General features: G+C 37.9%; 4 protein-coding genes and 1 pseudogene across 7 annotated transcripts; 2 read left to right on the top strand and 3 right to left on the bottom strand.

Annotated features, from left to right (window-relative positions):
* Positions 1-798: 798 nt before the first annotated feature.
* On the bottom strand, positions 799-2,983 carry LOC117622754 (polyvinylalcohol dehydrogenase-like). Its single transcript, XM_034353521.1, has 3 exons — positions 2,332-2,983; positions 1,579-2,182; positions 799-1,431 (listed from the first exon to the last, which is right to left on the bottom strand). The coding sequence occupies exons 1-3, from the start codon at positions 2,904-2,906 to the stop codon at positions 994-996; spliced, it is 1,617 nt and encodes a 538-aa protein (XP_034209412.1). The 5' UTR covers positions 2,907-2,983; the 3' UTR covers positions 799-993.
* Positions 2,984-3,515: 532 nt separating this feature from the next.
* LOC117622002 lies at positions 3,516-5,733 on the bottom strand (annotated as a pseudogene).
* Positions 5,734-8,020: 2,287 nt separating this feature from the next.
* On the top strand, positions 8,021-10,625 carry LOC117622510 (aldose 1-epimerase-like). The gene is made up of 5 exons (XM_034353202.1): positions 8,021-8,398; positions 8,567-8,616; positions 9,380-9,503; positions 9,613-9,720; positions 9,835-10,625. The coding sequence occupies exons 1-5, from the start codon at positions 8,215-8,217 to the stop codon at positions 10,467-10,469; spliced, it is 1,101 nt and encodes a 366-aa protein (XP_034209093.1). The 5' UTR covers positions 8,021-8,214; the 3' UTR covers positions 10,470-10,625.
* Positions 10,626-11,289: 664 nt separating this feature from the next.
* LOC117622508 (3-dehydroquinate synthase homolog) lies at positions 11,290-14,060 on the top strand. 2 transcript variants are annotated; one of them, XM_034353200.1, is made up of 10 exons: positions 11,290-11,409; positions 11,514-11,783; positions 12,039-12,205; positions 12,335-12,433; positions 12,560-12,628; positions 12,707-12,847; positions 12,957-13,046; positions 13,166-13,333; positions 13,585-13,669; positions 13,783-14,060. In XM_034353200.1, exons 1-10 carry the CDS (start codon positions 11,352-11,354, stop codon positions 13,908-13,910), a joined length of 1,275 nt encoding a protein of 424 aa, XP_034209091.1. In that variant the 5' UTR covers positions 11,290-11,351; the 3' UTR covers positions 13,911-14,060. The 2 variants fall into 2 exon arrangements, with proteins under 2 accessions (XP_034209091.1, XP_034209092.1); XM_034353201.1 differs by having other exon boundaries at positions 11,308-11,415.
* Positions 14,061-14,470: 410 nt separating this feature from the next.
* On the bottom strand, positions 14,471-19,833 carry LOC117621114 (probable serine/threonine-protein kinase PIX7). 3 transcript variants are annotated; one of them, XM_034351414.1, is made up of 6 exons: positions 18,900-19,833; positions 17,222-17,559; positions 16,966-17,101; positions 15,935-16,074; positions 15,732-15,855; positions 14,471-15,064 (listed from the first exon to the last, which is right to left on the bottom strand). In XM_034351414.1, exons 1-6 carry the CDS (start codon positions 19,081-19,083, stop codon positions 14,547-14,549), a joined length of 1,440 nt encoding a protein of 479 aa, XP_034207305.1. In that variant the 5' UTR covers positions 19,084-19,833; the 3' UTR covers positions 14,471-14,546. The 3 variants fall into 3 exon arrangements, with proteins under 3 accessions (XP_034207305.1, XP_034207306.1, XP_034207307.1); XM_034351415.1 differs by having other exon boundaries at positions 15,935-16,071; XM_034351416.1 differs by having other exon boundaries at positions 14,796-15,064; positions 15,716-15,855.
* Between the last annotated feature and the right edge of the window lie 17 nt (positions 19,834-19,850).

Raw genomic sequence — 19,850 nt, 5'->3', positions numbered from 1 at the left:
AATTAAAGAATGATATCAAGCAAATTAAGACTAACTAACCAATAGTAAAATATGTGTAGGAGGTAGAGCTAGCTAGCCTATAGTACCATATAATATTTATGCTCTTGCAAGATGCAAGGACAATATAAAGGGCCAAGGGTCGGCTTCTTCTAGCATTGAAAAAAATGATAGTCATATCACATTTATATACCACTTTATAAAGTACCTCTCCAATAGAGGTAGGTGTCATTGTATTGGTGGACTCCACATCTATTAAGGTGATATTGAAATGTATATGATGTAAGATTTCCTGAAATGGCTAGATGTATATGCAAAAGATACAATATTTATAGAGAGAAACTATATGTTCCAAAAGTGAAAGGGAATTAGCCATATATATACAAGAAACTTGAAAAGAAAGAAAAGAAAAAGAGTAATCTTAATTAATTTGAGTAAGAAAACGCAAAAGAGTTTTAGCTTTAATTAACAATAAGACTTTCTAGAATTGAATTGATGATAAGCTTAATTTGTGATTTAGCAGTACTAAATCCAACCTAATTATCTGTCTTCAGAATTGATCAAACATAAATATTTTATGCAGGGTCATGTGGATGGTGTTTATTCCTTTCATACACCTGGTTGGTTGATTATTATACACGCATTGTCGTCATGCGTGATTGTATATGAGGTTTACTTAGACAGGAGGAACATAAGAGGAACGAGTTAAAATTTGGAACATCATGGAACAATTCATATATAGTACTGGAACGTAACAGAGAAAATATTCAGAATTTAGTTAATTCTGTCGTATCTTGAACATACCAACCAAGCATCAAGTTGTGCACTAAATGATCGTCAAATTAAAGTTGATTTGTACATGATACATGGCTTGTAGATACATAATGCAAATATGATTCGCACCTTCTAACAACTTGTAGATTCGTAAATAATTTGACACGTCTTCCTTTCAATGTTGAAAAGAAAAATAACATTATTCAATCAAAGGTTCATTATTTATGTGACGCAGAAGGCAAAGAGTGAGGTTCCGGCAATATATGTACGTTTATATCCATTGCCAACGTAAATGCAACCATTACTTATTGACATACCACCGTACACGGTTGCTCCGGTGTCATTCGACCACAGAATTTTTCCAGTTTTGGTGTTCATCGCGTATATGGAGCCTTCTGGATTTGTGGATCCGGCAAATAAGACACCATTAGCCACACTAACTGGGCCAGAAGAAGTTGCATTGCTGGGATTGGCCGTTGACCATATGATTTTTCCATTGCCAGGAGCCATCGCAACCCATCCACCCCAAGTTGTTATGTTGGTAGACGGTTTTAGGGTAAAGTTTTTGTTATCAGAGTTAGCAATGTTGGTGTACACCATCTTCTTGTCGGTAGCTGCTCCCCACATTCCTCCTCCTGCAACGCCACCAGGGCCAGCCTCCTATACAATTGGAATTCATTTATGTAAGGGGAGTGATTAATTTGTATAGATTAACAATTTACAATTTCTGCTACATTGTTGATGTCTGACCGATAGTAATTATGAACTGTTATGATAAAATGATAAGTGAGTCAGAAGTCAACTTACCGTTGACCACACAAGGCTGCCGTTATTCCGATCTAGAGCCCAAGCAAACCCACTTTTCTGGACAGCAACAACTATATCTCTTTTGGTTCCATTGACGTATGGACTGAGCATCATTGGTGCTTCCCCAAAGTCAGCATCCAAGTTTGGTCCAGGAGGGCAGGTTGAAGTATTAAGGTAGCACGCAAAGAACCACACATCGTAGCCGCCCAATTGGCGGTACCACTTGATATCGCCACCGTCCAAATCAAGGGCTAGGATTGAGTTGCCATGGTTTTCAGGCTCAACACACGCATCTGGATGAGTGGGTAGGGTTGAATTATTATTATTCTGATTTTCTTGGCATTGGCTGACATTTTCAGGGACTGAGTAGACGTTCCCAGTAGCAATATATACATGTTTTCTATGGACGTCGATGGATGGACTGCTGCCCCAGATTGCTGCCCCAGAATAATTTCCTAAGTTTCCATGATTGTCGGGCAGCATGAAGGTCTGCCATAAGATGGTACCAGATTTGGCATCCAATTTGGCAAGGCTGCCACGAAAGGTACAACATTTCTCAGCGCTCACGAGTTCTTCTAGCGATGACGTTCCAATGTATAAACTCCTGTAAAAATAAAAATTTATTAAACAAGATATAATAAAATAAGCAAATTACAGGAAGGTATATATATATACACCATAAAGTTGATATGATATATAGTCAAATTTTAAATTAAAAAAATTGGGTGAAATTAGTGATGACCCTGGACTAACCCTTTGTAGTAAGTTCCGGACATGGTAATAAGACCTGCCTCATGAGTATCAAGCATAGTTGACCATATGAGCTTCCCCGTTGACCGTTCAAGGGCAATAACAATAGCAGGCCCATAGATTCCAACAATTAGAAGATCATGGCCACCAATTATTGTTGGCGTCGATCTTGATACTGTCCAGTTGAGACCGACAAAACTAGATGCGTTAAGCCCAGTTAATGCATGCAAATTCTTCTTCCAAACCAGAGACCCATTGGAAGCCTTAACAGCATATATGTTCCCATTCCAGCTCGGAAAATAAAGGGTATCGTCGTAAATTGCCGGAGTTGCAGATATATCATCGCCGGCGTAGAACTCCCACTTCAAGCTTAGCTTGGAAACAGTTTTAGGACTGATCTTGGTCTCTCTGTCAGCATATCTTCTGTTTGACAGATCACCACCATGGTTTAACCAGTTTTGAGCTCTAGCCTTCACATGGGAAGGGCCTCCTGCACTGGCTGTGGTTGTAAGTAGACCACATGCGTATAGAGAAAGGGCTAGGATTAGATTGTTGTAGATCAATCTTAAAGCTGCCATGTATCTTGTGTATATATGTACGTATATACGTATATGTATGCTCTAATAAGATGCAAAGATTTGGAGCTCATCTTACTGAATGGTCAAGTATATAAAGGGCCTAGCTAGGTAGACAGGGGATTAGTTAATTAATTATGATGACAATAACATTCATGCTGAAATAAACTTTGATCTGCAAATTTAAAACTGCTTGCTTGTTGATATATAATCACATCACTTGATTTGGACAATGACAATGAAGAACAATATGCACGCATTAGTCGTCATCCGTGACTGTAAATTAGGGTTGAATATTATTCCTAGAAAAGAAAAACCCATACGGAATGATTTCTTATTTATTATATTCATTGATTTGTGATAGCTTTTATTGTATTTAGAAAGAAAAAGACTAATTAAAGGAAGGGATTTTCAGGATATTCACTACAAGTTAACTTATAGACTTCTTCCAACGAGCTATAGTGTCCTACTGAAGGCACATTTACACAATTTAATTATGTCATACATATCTTGTTTAATTGTTTAATAAATTAAACAATTAAAGTAAATGTAAATATGATTTGCGTATGTTTAAATTAATAAACATTTATTTAGTGACAAATATCATTTCATTCACGTCACACATGTACAAAAGGCGAAGAGAGAGATGCCGCCAGTGAACGTTGGAGTTAGGGATCCATTTCCAACGTAAATGAAGCCGTTGCTTATTGACATGCCACCGTACACGGTTGCTCCGGTCTGATTCGACCACAGAATTTTTCCAGTTCTGGTGTTCATTGCGTATATGGATCCTTTTGGATTTGTGGACCCAGCAAATAGCACACCGTTAGCCACACTAACTGGGGCAGACGAAGTTGCGTTGCTTGGATTGACCGTTGACCATAGGACTTTGCCACTGCGAGCATCCATTGCCACCCATCCACCCGCGGTTGTTATGTTGTTAGATGGCTTAAGAGTGAAGTTTTTGCCCTCAGAGTTAGCAATGTTAGTGTTAGCGTACACCCTTTTCTTGTCAGTAGCTGCTCCCCAAGTTCCTCCTCCCGTAATCCCACCAGATATAAAATTGAAAATTAGGATAATGTAGATGATGAGTGAGTGCAAAGTCAACTTACCGTTGACCACGCAAGGCTGCCGTTATTCCGATCTAAAGCCCAAGCAAACCCACTTTTCTGAACAGCAACAACAATATCTAGTTTGCTTCCATTGACATAGGTCCTGAGCATCATTGGTGCTTCCCCAAAGTCAGCATCCACGTTTGGTCCAGTGGGGCATGTTGAAGCATTAACGAAGCACGAAAGAAACCACACGTCGTAGCCGCCCAGCTGGCGGTACCACTTGATATCGCCACCTTCCAGATCAAGGGCTAGGATTGAGTTCCCGTGGTTTTGAGGCTCAACACACGCATCTGGATGAGTGGGTAGGGTTGAATTATTATTGTTCTGATTTTCTTGGCATTGGCTTACATTTTCAGGGACTGAGTAGATGTTGCCAGTAGCAATATATACATGTTTTCTATCGACGTCGATGGATGGACTACTATCTCATATAGCTGCCCCGGAATATTGCCCTAGCTTTCCATGATTATCGGGCAGCACAAAGGTCTGCCATAAGATGGTACCAGATTTGACATCTAATTTGGTAAAGCTGCCACGGAAGGTACAACATTCCTCAGCGCCAAGAGTTTCTTCTAGTGATGCCGTTCCAACGTATATAGTCCTGTAAAAGTAGATTAATTGATATAGTCTGATAATATTTAGAGTGCTGCTAAACGAACATTAAAATTTAACTGAGTACATCCTATGATCTAAGTACACTCTAATATTTTAATTAAAATATAAAATTAACTAAGTACACCTTACTTTACTACTAAAATACCCTTGGTAGACCCTAATAAACTCTATCACACAACACCATATTTGATTTTCATGTTTTAGTTCAACAGTTTAATTAGCCAAGTGGTGTTTTCTTTCACACACAACACTGCAATAGAGCTGCACATGAGGTGGTAGCCTATGTTTCTAGGATGGGTGGTAATCAGGTATGGGATCAAGCAGGTCCAGAATGGGTAGGGATGTAAATGATCTTATTCATCTTTAATAAATTTCCATGATGTTTTGACCCAAAGAAAGGATATGATAGTAGAGTTACAATCGTTAGGAAGCTCACAATCATCCCTCCAAGAAGAAAGCCCTATCGACAACCCCTCATTCACCCAAACTTTCTTGGGCCTGCTCTTGCTTTTTCTGGGGTCAAAAACCTATTTCATTCTCCACAAGTTTCCCAACATGGTTCTTTCGCTTCCTCGATACCCTAAATTTTGTTGAACACTAACAAGTCTCATAATGGTTGGAATCAGGGAAGCATTTTTCTTGCTTATGCTTTTCATTAGGGTTGAATATGGTGAGTAGGGTGTACTTATTAAAATTATATTTGTTTTGCAATTCACTATATATTTTTTGGTCATTTTATATTAGTGTAAATTAGTAATTCAATAAATATTTTAGTAGTAGGGTGTACTCAATTAATTTTAGGGTTCGTTTAGCAGCACTCTAATATTTATCCAACATGCACCTCAAAAGCCGCCAAGCTTGGTTTAGAGGGTTTAGATAACTTTGGATAAGTTCGAATCCCCCTCCATAAAAATTAGATTAACCAAGATAAGAGGACACATTAAAATACAATAGGTGATAGGACGCACTATAAGAATAGGAACCCTCAATTAAAGTTCACTGTATCCAACTTTGATATATAGTCAAATTCAAAAAGTAAAAAAAATAAATAATGGTGGAGTTAAATGACTGACTAACCCTTTGTAGTAGGTTCCGGACATGGTTTAACCAATTTTGTGTAGCTTTCTCATGTGAATTTGCACCACTGGCTGTGGAAGTAAGTAGAGAAAAGTTGAACAGAGAAAGAACTAAAAAGATCAATCTTAGAGCTGCCATATCGTATATATGAGTGAAGTCCCTATACTTCATTTATACATATATATATATATATAGCAATGCTAAGCGTACCACATTTGCATATCATCTTTTTATTAGAAGTAGAGCTCACCAATATAATGAGGTCCACCTCTATTAGAAGGATGATACACAAAATGATATATAAATGTGATATGATCGACCCTAGCATTTTTTATATATAGACTTGGAACTCGTCTTAATGAGTCACGTATTTAAAGGCATAGGGGCTTATGACATTCATGCTTGATTGAATACATCTAGGTAACTTGTCCAAATAGAGAATTGTTGCTTAATTATGATGTTTAATTTACTATATACAATAGATGACATCGTCGCATTTTTGTAGGATATGTGCTGTGTGAACTCTAACATAAAAATCAAATTATATGGCTCCCAGAATTGACATTTGAAAATGGATAGAGGACGTCAAAATGACTTTATCTAGCTAGCTAGAATAGAACCATATATACTTGTAATATTAGTAAGTGTGGATGGTTCATTCAATCTATAATATCTTGTCGTCATGCATGATTGTTAATTAGGTTGAATGAGTCTGATTGTAAATGGATTGGTACTATTAATCATTTGTTTATGTTCTAAAGGAAAAAAGAACTTTGTCAAAGGAAAAAAAAAATACAAGGATTGTAATGGATTCACAAAGCACAGCTGCCACGAATGGCCCAAGAACATTGGCCCCAAGACCCAAAGCTTATAACGAGAGTCAGCCCACCCAATTTTGACAATGTATGAAGACGAAGACCTTGAAAGTGGAGTTTTGGAGACAGAAACAAATGCGTGATCTTAAAAAAAAAAACTCGCAACAACAAAAAAATAGAAGAAAAAAGAGGAAGCCTGAGCATCCCTTCAATCTAAAGAAAGAAGAGGAAAGAAGTTGAGAAATTAAGGTTTTGTTTGGTATGCCTGTTAATACTTGCTTACCCAAACTAAAGAAAAGCCCAGTTTAGCCAAAACACAGGCTAAAGCATTAGCTTAGCAGATATGAAATCGGAAAAGGCAAATACTACCCTTATTGTGCTTTGTTATCTAGGAGGGCAATTAGCTATTCTTCATGTTCGCACCAATTTGTGTCCCCCTTTTGCAGTTGAGGATAAAACGTGTCACTGGGCTAGAACACACGCACTATTCACATTTTCTTCTTATGTTTTTCACAATCATCATCATCATCACCCAACTCAGTTGCAAATTGCAATTGAGGATAAAACGTGTCACTAGGGTAGAACACACGCACTCTTCACACTTTCTTCTTATGTTCTACACCGTCATCATCACTACCCAACTCAGTAGCAAATTGCAATGGCACACCCAAAAACCCTTCTTCTCCTTCTCTCCAAAAGGGCCAAATATTTTGTTGGTGTATTTAACTTTACATTTACAAAAAAGGAGATCAATTGGATGCTACCTTTCCCAAAACAACACAAACGACTGGCATGAAGAAAGCATATCCGTATAGAACCAACTAATTGTCCCATTGTTTGGAGAATTGGACAGCCACTCACCCTCCATTATTTATCTCCTAGTCCATGCTTACAGTTACAGGGCTCAATAGTCAACTTCCCTTTGGTCCCCCAATGGTTCAGTTTCTGTACATGTCACATGTGGTTTGAATTATTTTTCTCAACTTCCTTGTTATTGATATAAGAGGATTCAATCTCTACGTAGAAAAATAGTCTAAATTAATTTAATTTTCGAGGGGACTCAAACATGGATGTTAGCAGATGCTACATTGGTTAACTGGTCTAACTCATATAGCAATTTTTAGAACGATGATGATGTTTAATTGTGTATTATATTGCATGGCAATGATGATTTTGAGACAAAGTTTCTTTCTCCTACCAACCTTGGTCATAATTAAGCTTTAAACACCTCGGTACACCCAAAATCAAAGGCAAAGCCAAAAATCTAAAAATCTTATTTTTGTCAAGATTTTCATTACATGACAGCAGAGTTTAAGACTCGAAAATATATTTGAAAAGAGATTTAAGTCATTGAAAGTCATCTTATTCAATGTTATCTTCCATATCATTGCTTAAAGCCAAATGATTAATCAGTAAATCCTGTTATTAAATTTGCAACATGTCCAAGTTGGGGGCCCATATTTGGACGATGAAGAATCTTGGCACTTTGTGAGCTTTACCTAGTCAACACAACCGGCTAAACACCTTGAGAGCTTAACCATAATCACCAAACAGCTCTCTGACTTGTCTCTGTGTTTGGAAAGTCCTCTGCCTCTCACACTGTTTTCATGTAAACCCATTAATCTCTTTAATTCTCCCCATCCCATTAAATTGTTGTCACACATTTTCTCATTCTTTGCCAAGAAAAATATGGCCAAAATTTGTGTGCTGCTTTGTTTCATCCTCCTAGCTGCTTCTGGGTTTGCCAATGTTTCTGGTTCTGAACCAAAGGAGAAGAAGGTTGGCATATATGAGCTCAAGAAGGGGGATCTTTCAGTCAAATTCACCAACTGGGGTGCAACCATCATCTCCCTTGTCTTCCCTGACAAAAATGGTTTGTTTGTTTCTTCTCTCATAATAATCTGTAATCTCCTGTGAATCATATGCTCTTCTTGAATTCTATGAACTTTGATTTTTGCCTCAAAAGTTTCTTTCTTGTGCTAACTTTTTTTTTTCTTCCTATTTTTGGGTTTTGTGTTCTTTTCCTTTTTGTTGTTTTCAGGAAAGCTAGCTGATGTAGTTCTTGGGTACGATACAATCAAGGAGTACACGGTGAATCTTCTCTTTTCTTTGAAACTTTTGCCTTCTCTTTTGTTTTAAGCATTATTGGTAATTCTAAGTGTTCTAAAGCTTCAAGTTTTTGCTATGAGGGATCCACATTGCTCTGTGTCTCTCTAAGGGGGACAATTGTAATTGGATTTTCATTTTTGGAAAGAATCTGACTAGCTATACCTAGTAGTGTTTAAACATAATTCTCCCAGAGAATTTGATTAGCTATTGCCTAAAAGCTTTTAGGGTCTCTATCTATTCTTGAACACCATGATATGTACATGGTTTAACGGTCAAATGGAAAGTTGGAAACTTGTGATTAACACTGCTGGAGCATTATCTGTACAAAAATGTAATTTTGACAGAAAGCATTATCCTTACACTATTGGTTAGAAATCAATCTGGGGGACATCGGCTAATGGCCAGCCTAGTTGCCCAAGTTGGCCATTTGGAAAGTGTTGGGAAGAGTATTTTTCTTTTCAAGTAAATCATATGAGGAGCGTTTGATTAGCTTCCTGTTCCTGCATTTCTACTTCACACAGCAAAAAATTTATCAATTAATATTTCTGTCACATAAGACAAAAGGATGATCTTGCAGAACAAGTTGAAGGCGTTGAAATCTAGTTCCTCTGTGTATATTAAAAGACAAGATTCCAAATGGCATGTGAAGTAAATTTTTTTAATGTTAAAAAAATACAAAAAAACTGCATGACTGACTGTAAACACGTGAAATTAGAACTTGATTTGTAATTCGAATTTTTTGCAGAATGATACTTCATACATTGGTGCTATTGTTGGACGGGTTGCTAACAGAATTGGAGGAGCTCAATTCACATTGAATGGAACTCATTACAAGCTAGTTGCTAATGAAGGAAAAAACGTTCTTCATGGTAACACATTAGTCTCTCATTTTCTAACTTGAAACTAATTTCATTCCTTTACCCAGCAGAAGAAATGCAAGACCTGCAAATTGATTATTTGGTTAAATGAATCTCTCAGGTGGGCTTATAGGATTTAGTGATGTTGTTTGGAAAGTGCAGAAGTATCAGAATGAAGGCGATGCTCCTCACATTGTCTTCACCTACCATAGTGCAGATGGTGAAGAAGGTGCACAAAACTTTTCATTTCGCTCCTCTTCTCTGTAACCCAATAGATACATGTTTTGTTTATGGCTTTGGATTCTGCTTTTAAACCCAATTCATTGTGACATATTCTGTGCAGGATTTCCTGGTGATCTGCTAGTCACAGTAAGCTACACTCTCCTTGGAGACAAGCAATTGAGTGTTAAAATGAAAGCTAAGGCCCTAAACAAGCCAACCCCAGTGAATCTAGCTCAACACACCTACTGGAACCTTGGTGGTCACAACTGTGGTGATATTCTGTCCCAATATATCAAGATCTTTGCATCCCAAATCACTCTGGTAGACAGCCATCTCATTCCCACTGGCAAGTTTGCATCTGTGAAAGGAACCCCTTATGATTTCCTCAAACCGAAAGCCGTTGGCAGTAGGATCAACAAGCTGGCCAGCGGTTACGACATTAACTACGTGCTTGATGGCGGCGCAGGCAACAAGTTGAAGCCGGCAGCGGTGGTGTATGATAAAAAGTCTGGAAGGGTTTTGGAGCTGTCAACAAATGCTCCTGGTTTGCAGTTTTACACAAGTAACTTTCTCAAGGATGTGAAAGGAAAAGGTGGGTTTGTGTATGAACCACATGCAGCATTGTGTTTGGAGACTCAAGGATTTCCTGATGCAGTCAATCACCCTAATTTTCCTTCAACGATTGTGACTCCAAAAAAGCCCTACAAGCATAATATGCTGTTTAAGTTTTCAAATAAAGCTCCATATGCCTCATAAGTTTCATAACAAGAAGAGTGTGCATATAACTCTTTATTTGTAATCTTGAGGAAATTTTATCGTTTTACCTTTTGTGGTTTGAGTTTCTTGTAAGGTTAGGCCCTTTGAATTAAATAAATGTCATGCTGAAATACATCCTCATAATTTTCTTAGTTTTTGGATAAAATCTTATATCCTATATTTGTTTCGAGAATATCTATAATTCTTTTTCACCCTAGTGCTCAAACCTCGAGTAGTATTGAAACAACTTAAGTTGGAATATCGAAACTATTTAGGGCTCGTTTGGAATTGCTTATTTAGGAAGTACTTCTGTTCAGAAGCGCTTATAGTAAAAACGTTTTTATTATAAAAATCTTGAATTTTTCAAGTGTTTCCCGAAGAAACATATAGCAAGTGTTTTTCCAAAAAGTGCTTCTAAATTTTTCTGCCAAACATTGTTAGAAGCGCTTTTAGTTATCAGAAAATCACTTTTAGTCTTTCTAGAAGCACTCCCAAATAAGCTAATCTAGTAGGTACTTCTCTTTCCAATATTGAAAAAGGTCTTAAGTTGGAATTCTCAGTTCTTTATTGAATTCCAACTTTATGTTGTGATGCTCAAATGACCTAAAATGAATTTTAAAGTCTTAAAATAAATGGTCTAAAATTTTATGGCCCAACCTTAGAAAGGCTGGACTCGAATTTTATTTTTGGACTTGAGTCTACGGGCTTGTTTGACAAGCCATAAGCTGACCCGTGACTCGTTCTGGGTCGACCCTCATTGAAACGACACTTTATTCTGGTTTATTAGCGAAACCAAAACGTCGTGTGACTTGTGGAGCAACAGTTGCGGTCCTTGGCGCGTAGACGATAATATCTCCAAGACTCAATAGAAGAGGAAGAAAGATGGCTGTGCTGCATTCTGCTTGTGTTGCCGGAATCCGCTGCTTCACTCCTACTACAGGTTAATGTACATCGCTGCCAGTCAAAATATCAGAAAGTCAATAGGTTCTGTCACTGTGATTATTCTTTTTCATTATCTCCTTGTGTGTTGATTAATTTTTGCAGATACATGGAACACTTGCAGATTGATTAGTTCACATAAACACTCAATGGAAGCTAGTAATGGTATTAAGGAAATCCAATTGGCCCAGAAGTCTTCTTATGCAAGTATTGGTCTTGGTTCCTCTACGCCGTCGTCTTCAGGGACGTACGGCAAGTCGAAGAGGGTGTGGGTGTGGACGGAGAGCAAGCAGGTCATGACGGCTTCTGTGGAGAGAGGCTGGAACACCTTCATCTTCTCTTCTCGAAGTCGTGAACTTGCCGATGAGTGGTCCTGTAAGCTCATTCAAACTTCTATAATCTAAACGTTTTTGGGTTTTTCTGGTTCATGCTTTATAAAACTAAAGTTTTTTGCTTTGATTAATGAAGATTTTGATAAATGCAAAAACTTTACAATTATGGGTGTACCTAATTGGAGATTTTGGATGAATTTGATATTGTTGTAGAAGCTTGATTTGCTCTGTGGAGTGCCATTTTACATTAGAATTTTATTTTCTCATTTTGGATGATTTGGGTGTTGCATGTGAGCAGCAATTGCTTTGATACATCCTCTCTTTATCCAAGAGGGAGCGATTTTTGATGGCGAGAACAGAAGTGTTGCCACAATTCTTGAGGTCTCCAATCCCCAGGAGTTAGAGCAGCTTCAGCCGGATAAAGGGTTGGGGGAAAATGTTGTTGTTGATTTACGAGATTGGCAGGTTTGTAGCTGACTGATTTGGAAAATTTTGTTTGTCACTCTCTCTTTCTGTTTCTCGAACTTCCTGGTTTACCTATCTTGTTTGTTTTTGTTATGGAGTGACTTTATGCTCCTGATTTTTGTTGCTTAGGTCATACCTGCAGAGAATATAGTTGCAGCATTTCAAGGGAGTGAAAAAACAGTGTTTGCCATCTCGAAAACCCCTTTGGAAGCACAAGTCTTCTTTGAGGTACAACAAATCAAACGTGTTAAAAGTAGGACGAGTGAATGAGCATTTCAGTTTTGAACTTTGAACTACCACTTAAATTCTATGCATTCTTAAACGCTGTACATGTTCATTATTTTGTGTTTGTAGGCCCTCGAGCAAGGTCTGGGTGGAGTTGTTTTAAAAGTTGAGGATGTAAAAGCTATTCTTGACTTAAAGGTGATTAGTTACTGGCTATGGGCTTCTTGGGCATATGGAAAGCTTTTTTCTTTTGCTTATATTGGTTAATATCATCAGGATTATTTTGACAGACGAGATGAAGTGAGCAACATATTGAGCTTGACCAAAGCCACTGTAACTTCAGTACAAGTAGCTGGAATGGGGGATCGAGTTTGTGTTGATCTCTGTAGTCTCATGAGACCTGGGGAAGGACTGCTTGTATGCTATAACTCTATTTTCGGTTATTGTGTTGCTCTCTCTATTGTGATTGAGCTGGTTCTCTGTTATTTCACCATTCTTATAGCCTGAGTTTCTTACTATCTTCAAGGTTGGATCCTTTGCCAGGGGACTATTCCTCGTTCATTCGGAATGCTTGGAGTCCAATTACATTGCGAGCAGGCCTTTTCGTGTCAACGCGGTGAGTTTGGTTTAGAGTGGCCCTGGAAATGTTTTTAAGGACTGTGACCTTTAAATTTTTAATTTTTTTATTCTCCCAATTAGTGTCTGTTTTACCAAATATATGTGCGAAATGCACAGGGACCTGTACATGCCTATGTTGCTGTTCCAGGAGGAAAAACGTGCTACCTCTCAGAGTTGAAATCAGGTAAAGAGGTGATTCTGGTTGATCAGAAAGGCCATCAACGAACAGCGATTGTTGGGCGTGTGAAAATAGAAACTAGACCGCTAATCCTTGTGGAGGCAAAGGTCTGTAATAGCTGCAATCACATTGCGTTATTAAAAGATCTTAAATTGTATTCCTATTGGTGTTGATTTTTGTATGTGCGATACGTGAGTTGCTATCAACAACACTAACAAGTTAGCTCAAATCCTCTATGAACATTGTGCGCCTCACAACACGGAGGATTTTGATAACATTTCTGGTAATATAATTTTCTAGTTAGTTACTTTTGCCGCTGATTAATATACTTTTTTGTTGATATTTGTACTTTTTTCAGCTCCAGAGAGATTCAGTTAATCAAACTCTATACAGCATCCTTGTACAGAATGCGGAAACAGTGGCCTTAGTTTGTCCCAGCAAAGGTGTAGTGTACTCTCACTCTCTGTAACTGGTTTCTCAATTTGCTGAGTTATATTGTTTTCCTTATTCTCCGTTCATCTTACAGTTGTTGAACTTTTACTTACATTTGCCGCAGGAATTGAAGTGCAAAACACTGCCATTCCTGTGACTTCACTTAAAGTTGGAGATGAAATTTTAGTTAGATTACAGGGAGGGGCTCGGCATACGGGAATTGAAATTCAAGAATTCATTGTGGAGAAGTAAGAAACGAAGATGACACAAAGGTGAAATTTGTTGAGAATTTTCCAAGTGATAACTAGATCAATTTTTTGGTCTTGAGGTTGCTTTTGTAATAATATTGTGGCCCTGTTTCTACTCCAGCCCAACTTTTATTTTCAAGGTTTGGTTCTTCTAGCATTTGAGCCAGAAAAAAGAGTGGCATGCAATCAAACTCGTCCTATTGGGATGCAAAAAATAAAAAATAAAAAAGGAAAAAATAAAGAAACATATAAATAGTTGATAAAACAAAGTAACAAGACAACATATAAAACCATTTTGACCTTCGCATACAAGCAGCAGCTACAAGGTTCTTTTCTTTGACTAAATTAAAAACACAATTTGATGGAAAGGTGCAAATGTTCCTTTGCTAATTTTCTATGCTCAATATATATATATATATATATATATATATATATATATATATATATATTCCTCCCAGCCGCACAAGTTAAGCTTGATGGCAAAATTCTATAATCTCTACGAAGACCGCAATGGAATGAGCTCAATACTACCACTGAGGTTTTTTTTTTTTTTCTTTTTTTTTTGTCCAATCTCTCCTAGCCCTTAAAATATAACGCCTGATAAGATTAAACAAAATGGAAATCTCACAGAAGCTCAATCTTACGATTGAGCGACAGGTTTGGGTGATCGGTGAGGATGGTTAAGGTGATATGGTGAGGCATGCGGACCATTTGGCAAGGACCGGCTTCTAGTTGGTTGTCCATTCCTTGAAACCCCAGCCTGCCCTCTACTGCCATTCCGAGAATTTGGATTGGAGCCAGGCCGCTCTATTTGCAAGGCTTGGAAGTAAGATGAGGAAGATGCCATATCCTTGAGAGTGGGTAGAGGCTTCAGCACTTCAACAACTTCACTCATCTGAGGTCTAGCCTTGGGATCACGACTAAGACAACGGGCAGCCAACTGAAGTGCCTTCTGGGCACCTTTGATTGAGAAGCGGCCTTCAAGTCGAGGATCTACTAGTCGATAGAATCTTCGTCTATCTCCAAGGTGTGGGCGTGCCCACTCAACCAAGTTAACCTCTCCATTGGGTCGGTTTTTGTCCATTGATCTTCGACCAACCAGCATTTCGAGCAGAACCACCCCGAAGCTGTATACATCACTTTTTGAAGTAAGATGTCCTGATAGAAGATAACTCACGTTATACTTGGATGAGTTACAAAAATCCCTTGAAGCATAATAGAAGACTTCAATACAAACGTATACATATAATATCATGTGAAGTTGAGAAGCAAATGAGACCTGGAGGAATCTAACGTTATGCTAAGGTTAAAATACATAATACAGATGCGAGTATATTTAACATGGGAGGCCCTCCTATCTTGAACATCAAAGTAAATAAGAAAATAACCATAGCTGCAATAAGCAAAAATTTAGCAGCTGGAAGCAGTCATATTTATTGTAGCATGCATATGGTAGTATATTTATTCTTTCCCTTGTCATTCTTCATTGTCAGGCAGAGTTTAATGGGGACACATTGTCTATAAAACAGGTATCTAATAAAGTTGATGGGTGCAGTTACTAGAAGAGTCAGGCAGTCGGGCACAGAATGGTGAGGGCAAAGGTGAAGGTGGAGGGTAGACTAAGAAAAAGTTACCAGGATGACATAATCATACCTTAAGTTTAAGACTGCCTATATACTTTGTACCTATGAAAGAGTGCCAGATTTATCAGGTCTGGGTTCAAGGAATTCCATATGAAAGCAACAAAGAATAATAACAAGATGCAGTAAAACTGTTGACACAGTAAGGCAAAAAAAATATGATACATACAGTTTATGATACCAACCTGTCATAACATACTCAGGGGCTGCATAACCATAAGTGCCCATCACTCGGGTGGAGACATGAGTTTTATCTCCCTCTGGAGCATCTTTAGCGAGGCCGAAATCAGAAAGCTTGGCGTTGTAATCCTGGAAGAGTAAACTATTGATTAGAAAAATAGGTATCAGGGCAAAATAAAGACATTTGAACTTGAAGTTCGTAACGCACCGCATCCAACAATATATTAGATGTTTTAAAATCTCGATAAATCACTGGCCTTTCAGCTTCCTCGTGAAGAAAGGCAAGACCCTTTGCAGCACCAAGAGCTATTTTCATTCGGATAGACCAAGGAAGCGGCAAGGACCCTGCTATGGGCAACAAAACTATTACTGAAGCATAATAGAATCATCAACTAGAAAATCATCTACTATGGGCAGCAGCACAGATTCTCGCTCACATCCAACTTTCTTTGTTTGGTTTTTGTTTTGTTTTTCTAGGAAACATCTCATGGCATTTTGTCCAGTTGTGGAACCCAAGCATTGAAGGAGACAAACAGGCTTACTACCTCACCACATTTAATGGTGGCACACATCCAACTTTAGTAAGTATTAACCCCTATTTTTATTTACTAATTAAATCAAAATAGATGGTCACACAACCTCCAAACTAAAATTTAAGATTGTTTTATCACTTTTTGCATACAAATAGCATCTAAAACATAAAAACTTTCCTTTCCTATGGAAAGCACTTTTGGAGAACGTTATAATAAGCAAAAACACATGCTAAATGCGTATCCACACTTAAACGCTAATACTAATTGGAAACATAGTCACCAAAAAATACAACCACCATTATTCTTACAGCCTTCATCATCACATTAAAGGCTGTCACAGGCTAAATTCAGCAGGAGTCAAATAGTTCAAATATCATTACAGGTGAACATAATTCTTCAGGCCAAAATAAAAATATATGGCTTATTACCAAAACAAAGGAAAGGAGAGCATGAAGAGGAGGAACAGTATTTAACATAAAGTGCAGTGACCGATAAGAGAGTATAAACAAAAACAAAAGAAACAGAAAACAATTCCAATGCTTGAGCAGTAACTAAAGTAGGCCTTTAAATAGTTACCTCCACTTTCTTAGAGTAAACTCAGATTTCATGGTACCTCCAAAAATAAAAATGACTAAAATAAAATGCCAGAAGGAAGACCAAATTCTAGGTAAACAAATTTCTACGAGATATTGTTTTCAGTACATACTTCTAAAGAGGTGATTCTCCAAGCTTCCCCGAGGCATAAACTCATACACAAGTAATCTTTGATCATCCTCAATGCAATAGCCATATAGTTTGACTAAATTAGGATGAAGTAGGTCACCAAGATAAATAACTTCAGCCTGCCACAAGGAAAAGACAAAAGGTTATCCCTCACGCATGGAAGTGAAGAAACAAATACCCATAGTCCTAATCAGTGGTAATGGGAAGAAAAAAAAAAAACTGATAATGACGCGCCATACCAGCCATTCTTTATGACCTTGAAGTCCATCATGGTTCAGAGTCTTTACAGCAACCGCAAGCCCAGTTCCAGGTTTTACTGGAGCAGTTCCATTTTCGTCGATCCAGCCTTTGAATACACAACCAAAGCCACCCTCGCCCAAAAGATTCACAGGTCTAAAATTCTTTGTCACTGACTTAAGCTCATCAAAGGTGAATTTTCGAAGCTGAGAAGCAACTTTCAGCTCCTCAGCTGCCTTGGGAGTGGACAGTGTGCTTTCTGTGTTGCTAGTGGTTGAAGACGAAGCAACTGGAGCAGCTGGCTGGTCTTTGATGGAGTCATTTGTACATTTACTTTCCGCTGGTTCACAAACGATACCACATTAAATCATCAGGTACAATTTAAGACAACCAGCTTAGCCCTATAAAGAGAAGTGACATATCCTAAATGTGGCACGACTGGGAATTACAAACAATTCTCTTCCCGTATGATGAACATCAGGATGTATATCTACATATTTATAAAGCATTGATAAGGTATTTAATGCAGCAAAATTCATTGACAGATAATGCTCTGCCAATGTGAGTATCTTATTAAATGTTTTCCTTGTCTAATATTTCTCATTATGGGCAGCATACTTTGTGTATATACTGAAATTTTGTGCAGATTAACATCTAGAAGATTGTAAAAAAATTTAAACTGCTATTTGAATAAGTAGCTGACCCATGATGAGAGCACTCACTGCGAAAGATAAGCATGCTAATCACTTTAAAGAACACAGGTAACACAGCCTCCCACCTATGTTACTTTTATGAAAGAGTTTTGCTTCGGTCAGTTGCCCACATGCACGCGGAGAACAATTGAGACTAACATTTTCCGTTACTAAATGTGCATACAGAAACACATCTCATCACATAAGATGCATTAATTGTCAAAACAGCTCTTAATAAATCCTCCACAAAAACTGGAATCGTAATCATTTCATATAGCACATAGCCAAACTAACACGTGCAAAGCATTTATCGAAAACAACAAAAGGGAACTACCTGTGTATCCATACTATAGGGAGCATCCAGCAAACATGAGTCAAAGAATAAACTAGCCGTTTTCATATAGCGCATAGTCAAACAAACACGTGCACAGCATCTATCCAAAACCACTAGCTCTGTATCCTTATTTTGGGGAGCATTCAGCAAACATGAATCAAAGTCGATGCTAAAAGTCAAAATTCAGCATGCTGGAAATATCTATGCAAGTTGTGATATTCTTTGCAATTCTAATTTAAAATGTGAACACCTCATGGTTGAACTTTTGAAAGTTCCTGGCCATTCTCGATTAAGTAAGAAATGAAAAAACTAGCAACTAATGGGACCTTATCACTGGATAAAACCAAGACCCAGAAACAGTGCAAAAACAGATATGATCACAGGAGAACGTATTTATATGACCACAGTATTAAATGAAGAAAAAATGAGGATTGATGAGCTAAATATGCATAAGATAACATGCTTTCAAACCAACGAATGAATCAAATTTTAAAAACATCTATATGCATGGCGCGCCGACATGCTATATAATAATCACACCATGGCATTGCCAAGGAATCAATCAAAATCCACAAATAAGACCATAAAAATTGAGAAAGGGTATTAGGAAAACATAGAGAAATGAAACAAAACTTAAAGGAAAATAAATTATACCATCTTGTGTGCTAGTTCCACTTGTAGAGCTATCCACTTTGGTCCTTGAAGACACGCATCCTCCCATGAGCCTAAACTTCATCCAACACCCTGTCATTTCATCTTCATCATCTTTCTTTTTCTTTCCCTTTGATTTTCCCACATTCCAAGCTCCAGCATGAAAAGCATCAGGGCCTAATCCCATGTTATACAAACCCTAAATTAAACCCCTCATATGTGAAAGATATGCAATTTCACCAAAAACAATCTTTCAACCCCCTTTGATACAGAGTCACCAAGTGAACAAAATGAAGATGACACAAATAACATAGAAAAACAACCCCAGAGAAGAAAAACTGTCCAAATGATCAAAATTCTAGAAAACGCATTAGACCCTTTTCAGATATGAGAACCTTCAATTCAAGAAAACCCAAAACCACGAAAACCAAGTTGAGAGATCGAGTATATATGCGTTAAATCACTCCAATGGATAAGATAAGACCCATATAAGAAAACAGACATGCAAGCCAAAAGGACGACCACCTAGCTAAAACAGAGAAGAATGTCGCACTCAGAACGATGAAAACCCAGTAACCCAATCTCAGAGGGCAACGAGTTCAAAGAGGAAAAAACACATTTTGCACTCGAAAATCATCAGTTCGTTTCCAGCTAACCAAACACACATTCACCGGCACAGACAGACATGGAGACAGACAAAGACAAGTACAGAATCGCGTCAAGGTTAAGCTACCAGAAACCTAAGAACAATGTGGTTTAGTGTGTGTGTGAGAGAGGGAGAGAGAGGAACAAACGTGCGTTAAGCATGGAAAGGAGTGAAGGACAAGGGTGAGGAATGAGGAGGATGTTTTGAGGCCTTAAGAGAGAGAAAGGGAAAGTGTAAAACAACAGGCAGTGAGCCAAAAACGTTCCTTGATTTCCATACAGACTTCCCCACTTGTCACTCTGCTACGT

This window comes from Prunus dulcis, chromosome 3 (genome assembly GCF_902201215.1).
Source record: "Prunus dulcis chromosome 3, ALMONDv2, whole genome shotgun sequence".
Lineage (NCBI taxonomy): Eukaryota > Viridiplantae > Streptophyta > Magnoliopsida > Rosales > Rosaceae > Prunus > Prunus dulcis.
This window is presented reverse-complemented; position numbering and strand designations above follow the sequence as displayed.